Source organism: Astatotilapia calliptera, chromosome 2 (genome assembly GCF_900246225.1).
Source record: "Astatotilapia calliptera chromosome 2, fAstCal1.2, whole genome shotgun sequence".
In the NCBI taxonomy this organism is placed as follows: Eukaryota; Metazoa; Chordata; class Actinopteri; order Cichliformes; family Cichlidae; genus Astatotilapia; species Astatotilapia calliptera.
In genome coordinates, this window is record NC_039303.1 from 19,095,772 (window position 1) to 19,112,467 (window position 16,696).

At 41.3% G+C, this 16,696-nt stretch overlaps 1 protein-coding gene across 3 annotated transcripts in view; it reads right to left on the bottom strand.

The window, feature by feature from the left end:
- st3gal5 (ST3 beta-galactoside alpha-2,3-sialyltransferase 5) overlaps positions 1-16,696 on the bottom strand; it is a 29,630-nt gene that overhangs the window by 7,835 nt on the left and 5,099 nt on the right. For 2 of the 3 annotated variants that reach the window (XM_026186180.1, XM_026186189.1), the window contains exons 2-3: positions 15,005-15,111; positions 4,251-4,368 (exon numbers count right to left, since the gene is read on the bottom strand). In XM_026186180.1, coding sequence (XP_026041965.1) covers positions 4,251-4,368; positions 15,005-15,036 — 150 coding nt within the window. In that variant the 5' untranslated portion in view covers positions 15,037-15,111. The remainder of the gene's footprint in view (positions 1-4,250; positions 4,369-15,004; positions 15,112-16,696) is intronic. The other variant, XM_026186198.1, reaches the window with a different exon arrangement.

Genomic DNA, 16,696 nt, shown 5'->3' on the forward strand with positions numbered 1-16,696 from the left:
GTACAGTTTTTAAATTTAATGTTGCTGAAACAAAAAAGTAATAAAAAATAAATAAATATATCTCAGGGCTCGCAAAATTTCAAAATCCCTGGTAGCCCTTCGGGCAGGGACTCTTCAGTTTTTGGTAGCCCAAAATAAATTTAAGTAGCCCGAATAAAAAAGAGAGCAATTTTTTGATTAATGTTTTGTTTCCTTTACAATATTATACTTTAATGTATAATATTGTAAAGGAAACAAAACATTAATCAAAAAATTGTTGAAAAACAAATTACAACATTGTATAAAAATTACAATCATCAACTCAAATACTTGGTTGTAATTGAACAGAAATTTCTATGAACTTGTAAGAACTGTGTAGGACATGAATCAGTCTGTGTCAGATCCTGAATTTGAAATTTCCACTGAAGTCACCGGTAAGAGGCAAGTGGAACCAAGATCTAGGCCATTTGCTTTTTGAAGTTTGCAAAGACTGCTAAATTTTGCCAGTGGTAGTTCACTCTTTGCAACATAGTACGCTGTTTTAAGCTGATTTTCAGGTTTATTTTTAGGATGTTATTTGCAATTGGTGTTTGTTCTGGGAAAGATATTGCAGACTGAGCAATAATGCATTTCTTGCATTTCTCATGGGTTCTAATGGGGGCCTTTCTTAAAATGACTGGTCCCAGTAACAAAAGCGCTTGTCGACTCAGAAATCGATGGAAAACCAACAACACACCCGGCAGAACATTATGTTATTTACACGGGTGCACATAAGTGGTCCGCATGTGCGCATTCGCTGTCAAAATAAAAGACGCGCACCAGATAAGAAGTTGCAACGCACGTTTGCGTCCATATAAAAAGCACTGTTTTTGTCCGTTAGAGTGGGATTTTCACGGCACATTCCGCACCACATCTCTGTGCGTTCATCATTTGTTTGAAGCCAGCTCACCTCCTGCAACCACTTTTCCGAGAATATGTGCTTCTTTTGTGGTTCTGACTCCTGCTGACATTTCTTTGGAGGTGGAGGAACAAGTAATTGCTTAAAGGAGCTTCTTCAACATCTTTAAGAGTTCTAAACAAATGTCTGTCCTCCTCCAGAAAATCTTATGTACGCAAACACGCGTTGCAACTTCTTATCTTGTGCGCGTTTTTTATTTTGACAGCGAAAGCGCACCTGCGGACCACTTATGTGCAGCCCTGGTTATTTAGCTCGTCATATTGCAGCCACAGAAATTATTTTGTCCATGAAACCATAAAGCTGCACTTTCTTTTTGCCTTATAGTCTGATTTGTCATAACTTCTCCGTTTTGTGGTAAGCTTTTCTTTGGCTGTCACTTCTTCACCCTGACCTGTCTTATTTGGCTCAGCAGAACTAAAATATATATCCTGCTGCTTTTACACACGCACTCACATAACGCTCAGCGATTCTCTGCGCGATCAACCTCTCACATGTTTAAGCTTGCTGCGGGAGATTTCACTTGTCATGTTTGCATAGTAAGCTAACGATTGATAAGACGATGTCAGAGGAATTGATGCGCAAATTATCATCACTCACCAATCAGTGCTGTCGCTCTCTATACACAGTTCGTGCGATTGCAAAGTGAAAGCAAAAAACAAGCGCAAATTCAAACGCAATTTCAATATGTCACATATTGACAGTGGCTCGCCGATGCCAATGACATAATTACCCAGCTACATTTCCGAAAGAATGCAAAAGCATATTTTTCCTTCCTACGATAGCCGACGGGCAGGGCAGAGATAGATTTTGGTAGCCCGACTGGAAAAATAGATAGCCCAACATCCTGGGGCTAGCGATTTTTCCAGCCCTGTATCTGATTGAGGAATCACTCATCTTTGGAAAAGAGAGTTTATTACAGAGAAATGGCTCTTTCCAAAATAAAAGCTATACTATACGCTTCTTCTGGGCTATATTCTCAGCAGCATATTAAACAAATCAGGTCCCCATAAGGAGATTCATGTGCTAACGGCTGTCTAAATGACTCGGGTAAAGTTTGTAGCATGCGTGCTTGTTGTTTTTGTCTGGTTCCACTTGTCTTTGCACTAGGATGATGTCGGTGTAAATGTTCAGTCATATTCGTTGTGTTCCCACTAGTGCTGTCAGCGTTAATCTCGTTGAAATGACGTTAACGCCACAACATGGCAAATCTCCGTTAACGAGCTACCGCGGATTGCCCCGTGCGTGGGGCTGGATGGCCAACACGTTAACGAGCTAACTGCGCTAACACACTAGCTCCCACCCATGTAATTGAGCATTGCGTGGCACATCCAACATACTGTTTTACTTTAGTCCATGACGCGCTTACCTTCAGGGTCATACGTCACATGAAAACCAAAACAGTTCCAAACGCCAGATCTGAAAGAGGGTGGGGGAGGTCCATGTTGTAAGGAGAGCTTAACTTCTGTCTCGCTAGCTTGCGCTGTGCTCAGTGAATCTGTGTTTGACTACTCCACCTAGGCTGCACTGTCGAGCGCAGATCCACTGAGTACTCAACACAGACAGCATCGTCAGAAGGAAGAGCGCAGGGCAAGCTAGCGAGACAGAAGTTAAGCTCTCCTTGCAACATGGCAAATTGAACCTCCCCCACCCTCATTCAGATCTGGCGTTTGGAATTATTTTGGTTTTCATGTGACGTATGACCCTGAAGGTAAGCACGTCATGGACTAAAGTAAAACAGTATGTTGGATGTGCCAAGCAATGCTCAATTACATGGGTGGGAACTAGTGTGTTAGCGCAGTTAGCATGTTAACGTGTTGGCCGTCTAGCCCCACGCACGGGGCGATCGGCGGTAGCTCGTTAACGGAGATTTGCCGTGTTGTGGCGTTAAGGTCATTTCAACGAGATTTACACTGACAGCACTAGTGGGAACACAACGAATATGACTGCACATTTACACCGACATCATCCTAGTGCAAAGACAAGTGGAAGCAGACAAAAACAACAAGCACGCATGCTACAAACTTTACCCGAGTCATTTAGACAGCTGTTAGCACATGATTCTCCTTATGGGGACCTGATATGTTTAATATGCTGCTGAGAATATAGCGCAGAAGAAGCGTATAGTATAGCTTTTATTTTGGAAAGAGCCATTTCTCTGTAATAAACTCTCTTTTCCAAAAATGAGTGATTCCTCAATCAGATACAGGGCTCGCAATATCGCTAGCCCGACGCTAGCAATTTTTCCAGTCGGGCTACCAAAATCTATCTCTGCCCTGCCCGTCGGGCTATCGTAGGAAGGAAAAATATATGTCAATGCTTTTGCATTCTTTCAGAAATGTAGCTGGGTAATTATGTCATTGGCATCGGCGAGCCACTGTCAATATGTGACATATTGAAATCGCGTTTGAATTTGTGCTTGTTTTTTGCTTTCACTTTGCAATCGCACGAACTGTGTATAGAGAACGACAGCACTGATTGGTGAGTGATGATAATTTGCGCACCAATTCCTCTGACATCGTCTTATTAATCGTTAGCTTACTATGCAAACATGACAAGTGGAATCTCCCACAGCAAGCTTAAACATGTGAGAGGTTGATCGCGCAGAGAATCGCTGAGCGTTATGTGAGTGCGTGTGTAAAAGCAGCAGGATATATATTTTAGTTCTGCTGAGCCAAATAAGACAGGTCAGGGTGAAGAAGTGACAGCCAAAGAAAAGCTTACCACAAAACGGAGAAGTTATGACAAATCAGACTATAAGGCAAAAAGAAAGTGCAGCTTTATGGTTTCATGGACAAAATAATTTCTGTGGCTGCAATATGACGAGCTAAATAACCAGGGCTGCACATAAGTGGTCCGCAGGTGCACATTCGCTGTCAAAATAAAAAACACGCACAAGGGTTAGGGTTAAATTTAAAAACTGTACTTTTGAGTTAAAATATATATTTATAATTTTAACAAATGACAAATTAAAAAGGCATGAACATTTTTTTGTATCGGAAAAATATCGAACCGTGACACCAAAGTATCGAACCGAACCGTGAATTTTGTGTATCGTTGCACCCCTAATATATATACACACACACACACACACACTATATCAGTTATGCTACCAATCTCAGATTTGTACTCCACTGTAGACACTATTGGTTTGAGACAGGATGTATGTAAACGTCTGACTTAAGAAGGAAGGAAGGGCAGAGTGCTGCACATGTTGAACTCTTGCAGACCTTTACCCCATCACGATTCTTCACTTCTGAATACAGATAAGTCACTAAACCCACACCATGGACACTCTGCTCTACTGTGCTCTCACCTTTCTATGTGCAGGGTTGATGACCCACTCTGCAGGTTTGATTGGTCCTGTGCTCAGCAGTTGCATAGAGACCAGCACCAGGCCGAGGAAAACCACGACAGCTGCTGCCAACACACGTCTGAACACACACACACAGAAAGCACACAGGGCAAACATGACCAGAAATTTAGTTCATTTTATTATAACCCCTTTCATTGAGCTGGCCGCAATTCAATGAGTGCTTTGCAGAAAACAGACAACGTAACAACAAACTCGAGATTAAAAACAAAAAAGCAAAATAAAAGGTGAATACGACAGGGCTTGTAAAATGAATACATACATAATTTATTTATAATTTATGAACAAATTTTAAATATTTATTATTTATAATTTGTTCGTGCTAAAAATAGACTTGAAGAAATAAAAAATGGTATTGTGCAAAAAAAAGAAAGCTACATGAGGAAGTAAGTAATTTTCATGGACTTAAACTGTTGGAAATAAATGTGTAAAATTACAGGAAGTATTGTGGATTTTGTTTTTTGTTTAAACTGTAGTCAAAACAGAAATTCTTCTGTCATTTAATTGTTTATTTCTTGATTACTTTGTGTAATATGAACGTCCATAAAGGATCAGTGGGATCAGTTTTTATCAGTAGGAAAAGCTGTAAAACTTGACAATACATAGTCCAAAATGTCTGCTTGTGCCCGTTTCTGCTGAGCAGCAGATCAAACAAGTTAATAATAATAAATGTCTTCAAGCCTGTGAGACTCGACACTGAGCCACAGCTCTGTGGTACATGCACACACTTCTGCACCTCTGCTGTTCAAAGACACTTTGTAACTAGAAAAATGTGCATTTCCTGCGAAAATGCAGTGTGGATGCTTTACAATAAACGACTACAGTCTGATTCAGTTTTTTTCTGAATCGAAACTGTTCACTTGTCTGACTGTTTCATTTCCCCATCCTACATCAGCTATTCTGGTTAAACTGTGTGGTTTAAGAGTCACAGCACACTATCTGAGAACAGTAAGGCAAATATTGCAAACATTTGGCAGACTAGCAGCCACTGCGAGAGGACAGATCTGAGCAGATAACTCCAAGCCACAAACTGTTGTTCAGTATTCAACAGGCTGAAGAAGCAGGTTAAGCTAATAGTCTGAGTTTGTTACATCAAATGATAGTCAGTTTATTCATTTCCTGATTGATAAAGTTGAGCACAGGGCTCATACGACTTTTCAGGGTCAAAGTCAAGCACTTTTAAGCACTTACAAGGTCTATTTTCAAGCTTTTCCGGCACATTATCAAAAAAAGAATGCATGATTGCATCACCTCAGTAAGACTAAAACAAATCATCTTAGGTTGACTTAAATGTCCTTTGTTCCCTTTTTGTTAAAACAGAGAAAAACACACCACACAAAAATACTGCAAAAGCAAAGGGCTGCCTTATATGCATATAGTGTATAAACTGAAAACACACATTTCACTTAAAAATTAAGATGTGAAAATGTGAACAAATCAACCTGTAAGAGATATTCATCTCCCCTTGAAAATAAACAAGCCCACAAAACAAGAAAACTGCACCAAACACCACAAAATAACCCACAGCAAGTCTTCTCATCAGATATTGATGCTTCTTTCCTATATGACACACAAAATAGGAGACAGATGTTTGTTAGTGGGGTTTTTTAAAGTTTATTCCCAATAAAACTAACAGTGTTTGACTACACTGCTGTCTGTATTATTAAATTATCACCTTTAAAGTGTTTGTGCTGAAAACATCATGTACAGTGAGACAGGCATGGACTACAGCACTGACTGGGAGAGGCTGTGAACAGATGACAGACTCAGTTCAATTCAACATATAAGACTTTAAGAATGCACAAGCATCTATCTAAAATCTGTTTATTTAGTCTATCATCTGTGATATCATTATGTACAGTTATAATGTATTGTATCATCTCCCTTAAATAAACAGGCAGCCTTAAAGTATGAAACATTCATGAACGAAACACAAACATGTGTCTACTGTCTCAGTGGCTGACAGTGTCCACAGGCCTCGGTGTGAGCTTGAAGCCGTTATATTGTTTAAGTTGTTTCATGTGTCGGTGCTCACGATAAACCGATTTTGAAAGTCGGGGAACATCGTTAGAACAAAAAAGTGTCTATTATTTGTGCCCATATGGATCAGTCATATTACCATTATTACCAAAGCCACCAAGTTAATACTTGAAAAAGCTGCATATTCCATAAATATTCCATTAATAATAATAATAACTTTATGTATAAAGCACTTTCAAACAAAGTGCTGTACAGCTATTTGAAAATAAAGAGATAAATGAATAAAAGCAATACAAGTTAAAAAACACAATAAAAGTTAAAAACGATAAAAATGTCAAAGACTAAATGGCAGAGAATGGAGACATGTAGGATAGGGTGAACAAGTGGGTCTTCTCCCAATAGTCTTTTTTCTGGCTCTAGGAACTTTTAACAGGCCAGAGTCCTGAGATCGGAGAGCACGGGATGGAACATAAAGGTGTAAAAGGTCGGAGAGGTATGAAGGTGCCAAACCATTTAAAGCATGGGTCGCCAATCCCAGTCCATGAGGGCCGGTGTCCCTGCAGGTTTAAGATCTCACCCTGGGTCAACACACCTGAATCACATGATTAGTTCATTACCAGGCCTCTGGAGAACTTCAAGACACGCTGAGAAGGTAATTTATCCATTTAAATCAGGTGTGATGGATCAAGGACACATATAAAACCTGCAGGGACACCGGCCCTCGTGGACTGGGATTGGGGACCCCTGATTTAAAGCCTTGTAGGTGAGCAGCAGGACCTTAAAATCTGCTCGAACCTGACAAGCTAGCCAATGAAGGGATTTCAGTACAGGACTAATGTGCTCACATTTTCCAGTTTTAGTTAAAATGCAAGCAGCTGCATTGTGCACCATCTGTAAACCTCTAAAACTTTTCTTTGGCAGCCCACAAAGGAGAGCGTTACAATAATCGATATGTGAAAACACGAATGCATGAAGAAGAACCTCTGCAGTGTTTCAAGTTATTGTCAGGATATTATTGACGAGACATGACAAAGACGTGCAAAATGCAAAATGTGCCAATATAGTATAATTTAGGTGTTCAGAGCTATGTGACTGAGTGCGCAAATAAGCATGTTGTTCCCAGGTCCAGTTTGTAGTGCATTTGTGGGGTTTTTTTTGTTGTTTTTGAGTCCTTTGATGAGTATTGTAGGTGTCTGTAGAGGTGTATGTGTATATCAGTCCTTCTGTGGTAGTGAGTTAAGGGCCCTGCCTGCTTGGGGGAAGAAGCTCTTGCTCTGGTCGTCACGGTTTTAATGCTGCAAAATCCTCTGCCAGATGGAAGGAGGGAGAACAGTGCATGTGAGGGGTGGAGAGTGTCCTTCACTATGTATCAGGAGAGGTCAGCTGATATGTGCACACCAGGAACTTCACACTAATGACCATCTCAGCAGCAGATCCATTGATGTGCAGTGGGGTGTGGGCCATTGAGCTCTTCCTGAAGTTAACAACCATCTCTTTAGTCTTCTGAACATTTAGAGACAGGCTGTTATTCTGACACCAGTCCACCAGGTGTTGTACCTCCTCTCTGTATTCAGACTCATCGTTGTTGGTGATGAGACCCACCACTGTTGTGTCATCTGCAAACTTGATGATGTGATTTGAGCTGTACTGTGCAGTACAGTCATGTGTTAGCAGGGTGAACAGCAGTGGGCTAAAGCTGCAGGTCATCAGCATAACAATGAAAGGTTACATTAAAAGAATGCAAAAGAAGACCAAGAGGCAGCAAATACAGCGAGAACAGCAGTGGGCCAAGTACAGAGCCCTGAGGGACCCCGTGCCCCACCGCACAGAAAATCCCTGATAACGACTGTGTTTAGACTGTTCCTTCCCATTCTATGCAAGGCCACCTGGGTTGGCTGGAAGACTGTTTACTTAGCCTAGCAGGGCGAAGGACACTGTCTCAGCTGAACTCTGGAAACACACACACATACATATACACTGATATGCACACACTCACCCCCCCTCCCTTTCCAAACGCCTTCGACGCTTATTCCCTTCCGATGCAGACGGTGGATCAAGGAGACAAGCGCACAGGCTGCAGGCCCGGATGTACTGTCTAAATCGGCTGTCTCTCACCCTTTACTGCCATTACCCTGCCATTTACCCTGTTGCTTGTCATGTGTTTCTTTGGTGTATTAAGAGTTTTTTTTCATGTGCTATGTGCAGAGGTGTTTTTTCTGTTCTCAAACTGATCTCCCTGTTGGAGCTCAGTCTGGGGGGAGTTATTTTTTTTTCTCTTTATCTTTCCTCATGTGGTGCATTTTCCACTGTTATACCTCTCTGACCTGTCTTCCCCATGTGATGTTTGTGTAATGTATGTATGGTCAGAAGGGTAGGTCGGCGCTGGCAAAGGTCGGCAGCCTTAACCCAATTTCCTTCGAGGTCAACCTTCAGGATCAATAAAGTTTTATTGAATTGAATTGGTCTAAAACCAGACTGAAATGCTTCAAACAGATTGTTAATTGACAGATGCTCAGTGAGCTGCTTGAAAACCACTTTTTCAAAGATCTTGGACAAAAAAAGACAGATGTGAGATGGGTCCATAGTTTACAACCATGTCAACATCCAGAACAAGCTTTTTCAAGATTGGCACTACCACAGCTGTTGCAACATGGCATTTGGGTCTTCAAACTAAAACAGGAAAACAGGAACATAAATAGTGCATCATTGCCAGACCTGGCCCACATCTGGTTGACATACACCCTGCCATGACACCAGTCAGTCACAAGTGCCAGCTTAATACCATAATCGGGCCAGATATGGCATACCACCGCATAGACCAGACCTTCCCAAAGTGTGGGGGGCGCAGAGCCATTGCAGGGGGGGCGCGGTATGAAAAGGGGGGGAAAAAACAAAACGCTTGGACACTGCTAGCACGGGGTGCCCACACAAACGCAAAGCAGGAGATGAAGCATCGCTGAATAAGTTTCCAAACCAACTTCATTCTAAGCCAAAGACTAGAAAATATGGTGAAGCAAATCTTCCCTTTGGTTTCACCTGCACAAGTGCCGAGGTACGTCTCCCAGCAGAATTGCTTTTCCCTGCGTCGGGAGCAGCGTTGGGCTGTTTAAATCACGGACAAACAGGATCCCACAGTTGTTTATGTTTTTAAACCCATTTTGCACAGAGAGCATTTTTTGAAAAATGTATTTATAGCAATGTTGAACATTATTACACAGGAAAAAAACAACTACATGTAAAATAATCACACCGTAACGCCTCGTCCACACGTAAACGCAAAAAAGGTGTCATGGTCTCCGTGCCTGCCCGGCCAGCCCCACAAGGCTACATGTGTTGTTTGGTTTTCTCTCTCTCTCTCTGCCTGGTTGGACTCACTGCAGGCTCCCGCCCTTGGCCCACACACCTGACAACCATCAGCTGTCATCACCTGGAGCACTATTTGAGGCTGGAACACAGCTCCTCTCGTCGCTGGATGATTGTACTACAGACGTTAGTGATCCTCCCAGCTCCTGTGAACCTGTGCTTTAGTATTCTTGTGATTTGTGATTCTGCTACAGACTTTCCTTCCTGGACCTATGACCTCCCTGCTGTGTGAGCGTGTGTGAGTTTGGGCAAGAAGACGTGAGCGAGTGTAAGAGAGCTTCCCCGTGATTCCCTGGAGTTTGGATTTTCCCTTCACTGTATATATTGTGCACTGGTGCTGTAAATAAACTGTTTTTGGAGATGTCAAACAGCTCTGCTCTTGAGTTTCTACTACCAGTTTGTGACAAAAGGAGTTTTAAAAAAGCTCCGTTTTCGGTGATTCAAAACGCTGTTTACGTGTGGACGAAAGGCCCAAACGCATAGAAACAGCTGCGTTTTCAAAAAAATACCCATATAGGTGTGGATGTAGCGTAAAAGAGTTAGTTTATTTCCTTACTAGCTGTAATTTATTGCAGATTACTTGTTTAATTGTTCACTAAATGCTTGAGGTGTGAAATAAACAGCAATGGAGCAAAATATGGGTGTGTGTGGTTGGAGGATGTGTTTGTGCGTGCGCGCGTGCGCACGGGCGCGAACATTTTTCTTGTAAAACAAAGGCGGGCCCGGCAAAAAAAGTTTGGGAACCACTGGCATAGACCGTGCCATCTATGCCAAGCCTGGCCCATATGTGGCTGACGTACCACTTACCATGCCAGAAGTCAACCAGCAGTGCCGGCTTGACACCAGATGTAGCGACAGACCTGCTTGCTATGTGGGTCAGTGGTTCGACCTAGAACTGGATCCACCTGAAGGTTCAAAAGGCTTGGCACACCACCCCCAGGTCAGAGTACACTTGCAAGTCAGGATGGATATGAAATTTAAAAGGTTCATAAACTGGATCAGACCCGGTTCAAGTTCAACTCCAGCTCATTTCTCGCCGTATACTAACTGGATATGTTTTCCATTCACGGTGGCTTATTTTATCGCAACACGATCTGTAACCATTACTGATGACAAGTCATCATCCCAAAGCTACACTGAAATATTTAAAATCCAGCTTATCCATCTTACAATATGTTTGCCTTTACATTCAATACAGACTCAGAAATATGTCAGTAACAGTAACTGTTCAGTAACATTTACTGACACTGAATTCTGACTCTAGGTTAGGTTAACATCTCTGCCACAGCTGTAACAGAGCCAGCATCTATCAGTGAAGGCTGATGTTAAAATAAAATATTAAGGAACAGTTATTCTGTAAATCACATTCATCATTTTCTATCCAGTAATGGCAGAAATAGTGAGTTTCTCTATAAAGGAGCAGGACTGTTAAAGTCCATTGGTATTTAAATGTTGAGGGCAGATCCGCCTGGTGTCTGTTTAATAGGGATGAGTACCGGTATCCGGTGCCATTATGGCAGACCGAAACCAGACTGAAAAGCAGCGCACATTTCGGTGCTTTATTTCTGTGCTTTTTTTCCTGAGATGTCACACACTTTGGATTCTAGCCAATCATTTTACCTTTGCGAGCATAGTAGGCGGGCTCAGGTACATACGTTCTTTTAGAGCAGAGCTACAGATTAAAAATGCCCAAGGCAAAGTGGTCAAAGTTTGGCTGTACTTCACAGCAAAAGATGCAAACTCAGCAGCCTGCAACAAGTGCTGTAAGCTGATACTGTACAAAGGAGGTAACACCTCGAATCTGATGAAACACCAGGTGGCTTATAGCATTTTGTTAAAAGCCGAGAAATGCGCCGTATTTGATAGCTTGCTCCGAGACCTCACACGGAGTACATCTACTGCGGGTGGGTTGCCTGTTATCTGACCCGGAGCAACATCCCCAAAGACCCCGAAGAGGAGAGTCCTGGCCCCTAGCCCTGCCAGTGTAGCAGAAATGATGACGGATGATGATGGCAGCAGCAGCCGTTCTTCTCTGCATGAGTAGCTTAATGTTGTTCGTGTGTAGTTTACATTGAGTAGGCTAACCACGTTATTAAATTAATGCACGTAAGGTGAACTAGCAAACACCGTCTTCTTGTTTGATGGCAGATACTCCCTTCACCCTGGCCAAAAAGGCTAAAATGACCAAAGAAAAAGTGGAAAACAGCTAAACATGAGAGGTTTTTGGACAAAGTTTGTGTTTTTTCCCCATTGATCAAGCACTGCTTCCAGCCAAGAGTGATACCATAAATCCCCTATAGCTGCAGAAAAGGCTAATATTGTTGTCTTTTTACAAAAAAAACCCAGCTGAACATGAGAGGTTTTTGGACCAATTTTGTGTTCTCCATTCTTTAAGCACCGGTTCGAGCACCGGTTCAAGCACCGTTTAAGCACCGGCACCATTTCAAAAGTACCGGTTTGGTACTGGTATCGGATAAAACCTAAATGATACCCATCCCTACCGTTGATGCCTGGTGAACTAGAATAACAGGTCCATCAGTCAGTTAGCTCAGTTTCACTTTTGATGGCAGAAACTTCAGGACATGAGCACACAAGTATAAGAAATATGCAGCAGGGCTATAAATCGAGCTTCACAAGACGGCTGTGGAAAGGAAGAACTGGCAAACACGAGAGGACCTGACTACCACTGCTCACCCACCAGGTGCTGTGCATGTCACAACTATCACAACCATGGGTCATTTAAATAATTACCTTTTATACTAGAAGTGGCACTGAAGTGGAATAGTATGTGCCACCATCAGCTAATTGTTGAAGAAAATGCAAGACTTCCACAACCTGCCTCCACTTACAAAAACCAAGGTGTTCTCCTTCCATCCTGTGAAGGATTCTCTTTTACTAGAAAGCACTGTGTCCTTTCAAACAGCAGAGGTAAACCAGGAACCACTTGAGGCGATCAGGCTTCTGACTACACTCTTCATGTGATTTACATGCAAAGATGGCAAAGTAATGAAGAAAGAATAGTAATGAATGAAGTAATGTAGTAATAATGTGTCTAGTAATAAAGAACTTACAGCTTCAGATAGGTTAGAACGTTGCATGCAGACTGAGAAAAAATTAGAACAAGCTGTGCCTGTTTTCTGCAAGTTTCAACTGGGACTCTGCCTACATACGTGTAAGCAGTTTGGAATGACATGTGATTAATATCAGAATGAGTGGGAGCTTCTTCTTAAGTATGACACAGACATAGTTCGTCTCCATGGCGTCAAATGATCTGTTTGAACTTTCATTTTATTGCTTTCTTTTGTTAATGTCCACAAAAGCCACAGCCACTGAAAACCAAATCATTTAACATGAATGAGGAAAGTGCTGCTATTCTGTCAGATTCATGTCTAACTATGGGCAAAGCATGTCGGGATGTTGAATAGTTGAATAGTTAATTGCGTATTAAAATTGACATTTTTTAACTTAAATTTGTCATTTCTTAAAATGTAAAGGGATTTACAAAAAACAAAACTGAATTAAAAACATATTTTTGAATTCTGCATTAAAAAACTGATTTTTAAAAATACAATTTAAAAAGTCAAATAAATAAACAATACCGTCTTTTTTTTCTTTTCCACCAATCCTTTTCAATTTCATTTCGATGTCTTTTTGCATATTTTATTTCACAACTCATTATTAAATTACAAAATATTGTATTTATTAGGGGTGCAACGGTACACAAAATTCACGGTTCGGTTCAGTTCGATACTTTGGTGTCACGGTTCGATATTTTTTCGATACAAAAAAAATGTTCATGCCTTTTTAATTTGTCATTTATTAAAATTATAAATATATATTTTAACTCAAAAGTACAGTAAGTAAGCTGCACTTTCTTTTTGCCTTATAGTCTGATTTGTCATAACTTTTCCGTTTTGTGGTAAGCTTTTCTTTGGCTGTCACTTCTTCACCCTGACCTGTCTTATTTGGCTCAGCAGAACTAAAATATATATCCTGCTGCTTTTACACACGCACTCACATAACGCTCAGCGATTCTCTGCGCGATCAACCTCTCACATGTTTAAGCTTGCTGTGGGAGATTTCACTTGTCATGTTTGCATAGTAAGCTAACGATTGAAAAGACGATGTCAGAGGAATTGATGCGCAAATTATCATCACTCACCAATCAGTGCTGTCGCTCTCTATACACAGTTCGTGCGATTGCAAAGTGAAAGCAAAAAACAAGCGCAAATTCAAACGCGATTTCAATATGTCACATATTGACAGTGGCTCACCCAATGACATAATTACCCAGCTACATTTCTGAAAGAATGCAAAAGCATTGACATATATTTTTCCTTCCTACGATAGCCCGACGGGCAGGGCAGAGATAGATTTTGGTAGCCCGACTGGAAAAATCGCTAGCCCCAGGACGTCGGGCTAGCGATATTGCGAGCCCTGTATCTGATTGAGGAATCACTCATCTTTGGAAAAGAGAGTTTATTACAGAGAAATGGCTCTTTCCAAAATAAAAGCTATACTATCCGCTTCTTCTGGGCTATATTCTCAGCAGCATATTAAACATATCAGGTCCCCATAAGGAGAATCATGTGCTAACAGCTGTCTAAATGACTCGGCTAAAGTTAGTAGCATGCTTGTTGTTTTTGTCTTTGCACTAGGATGATGTCGGCGTAAATGTGCAGTCATATTCGTTGTGTTCCCACTAGTGCTTTCAGGTTAATCTCGTTGAAATGACCTTAACGCCACAACACGGCAAATCTCCGTTAACGAGCTACCGCCGATCGCTCCGTGCATGGGGCTGGACGGCCAACACGTTAACGAGCTAACTGCGCTAACACACTAGTTCCCACCCATGTAATTGAGCATTGCATGGCACATCCAACATACTGTTTTACTTTAGTCCATGACGCGCTCACCTTCAGGGTCATACGTCACATGAAAACCAAAATAATTCCAAACGCCAGATCTGAATGAGGGTGGGGGAGGTTGCCTGTTGTAAGGAGAGCTTAACTTCTGTCTCGCTAGCTTGCCCTGCGCTCTTCCTTCTGACGATGCTGTCTGTGTTGAGTACTCAGTGGATCTGCGCTCGACAGTGCAGCCTAGGCGGAGTAGTCGAACGCAGATTCACTGAGCGCTCAACACAGACAGCATCGTCAGAAGGAAAGTTGATAAAATAAATTACAAATGTTGTATTGTTCGATACATATGCGTACCAAACCGAAAGCACTGTATTGAACGGTTCAATATCGATACGAATATCGTTGCACCCCTAGTATTTATATATGGAGGACTTTCCTGGTCCTCCATATATAACCACCAAAATCATTGCAAGTCTTCTGTGTTCTGAATATCACCTGTGTGCTGCCCAGCGTATCTGAAGCCTCATGCTGGTCTCTCTGTTCTGGGACGTCTTCTGGTCTCTGCTGTAGACTGAAGCCCTCTGACTGTCAGGAGTCCTGACCTGCACACACAGGCATGGCCATTACCAAACATTGAAAACAGTGGATGTTCTATGCATGACTCGAGGTTTTGGTCACTTAAAAATACTCAGGTTTCCTGCACACAGACTTTACTGAGCATCTTCCTCAGCTCATTCCAGTATGAAGGTCACCATATGAGATGAATTAATTAGTGGACAAACACAGCTTTTATTTTGAAAGTTTAGTCACTAGAGCCCAGTATTGGCTATTTGCAGATATTTTGGTGTCTGCATTTATTGGGGGTCATATAATTAAAATTTAAGAAAGGAAAGAGGAGAAACACCCTTCAACTATGAGTGCTAATGTTGCTGAATGCCCTCTGACTAGGGCTGCTCAATTAATCGAATTTTAATCACGATTACGATCTGGGCTTTCAACGATCATTAAAAATGACTGAGCCGATTATTAGCCCCTCCCTCATTTATCCGCGACACCTTAAAGGCCGGTCCGTAAAAATATTGTCGGGCATAAACCGGTCCGTGGCGCAAAAAAGGTTGGAGACCGCTGATTAAGAGGACCCGAGGGAAGCTCGGAAAGCTAAGCAGAAGTTATTTGGAGAGTGACTGCTGTTGGTTGAAAAGAGAGGTTAAAAAAAACTTCAGTGGTGTTGCACACTATTTTATATTATTTTTTAAAGTCATTGTTAACCCTTTAAAGCCGGTCAGAGCAGCACGCTCCGTTTTGTGTAACGATTTTTAAATCCCTGTAGAACCTGAACCGTGTAAGCTTGCGCAATAATTTGTTCTGTATATGAAACCGGAGGAGTTGTACTTACATCTTATGCCATCAGCTTGTCCTCGGTCACGGTTTTCTTCCACATATAGCTTTGCAAAAATTGCATAAAAAGTGCTTGCAGGAACAAAAACATAATATTCCAGAAACACACTTTGCCGTTCCTATCAGCTGTTCGTAACACTTCCCACAGTGAAACAGACATCAGCGCGAACTATCGCATGTCCGCCATTTCCTGGCCGAAACCGGAAGTGACGTCATTTTTGCGGAAATGTAGTTTTTTACTTGTAGGCCTTAAAAACCTATACTGGTCATGTTTGACTTTTCTGAATAGTTTCTGTGATGCTTAGAACTCAAATTGCACAGCTGGAAATAGTTTATTTTGATGCACATGCTGTTTTCTTTGCAAATTTGCATCATAGGATTGTTTTTTCGTTTTTTCTGCAGTGTATATAAAAATTGGTGTATCTCCAAAATAAAACTATGAAGACACTCAAAATAAATTTCCTGTTGTTGTAAACTATTTTTTGAAACTTTTTTGTATTTAAAGTTTTGAGGGATAAACCTCTTAAATTTCTCCAAGTAGAAATATATGTAAAAAAACAAAACAAAAACTATTTTCAATTTTTTTGTAGTTTATTGCACTTTTTTGCAATTAATGTAGTTACTATGGACTTAATGCATACATATTATTAAAATATGGGCCATAACAGTTGTATAGCAACTTGAAATGCTCCCACAAATGGCACTACTACTACAACATGTAAAAAAATAATATAAGCTCTGGCGGACTTGGTTCTATGGTAGGTCTTAAAGGGTTAAATAAATATCGTC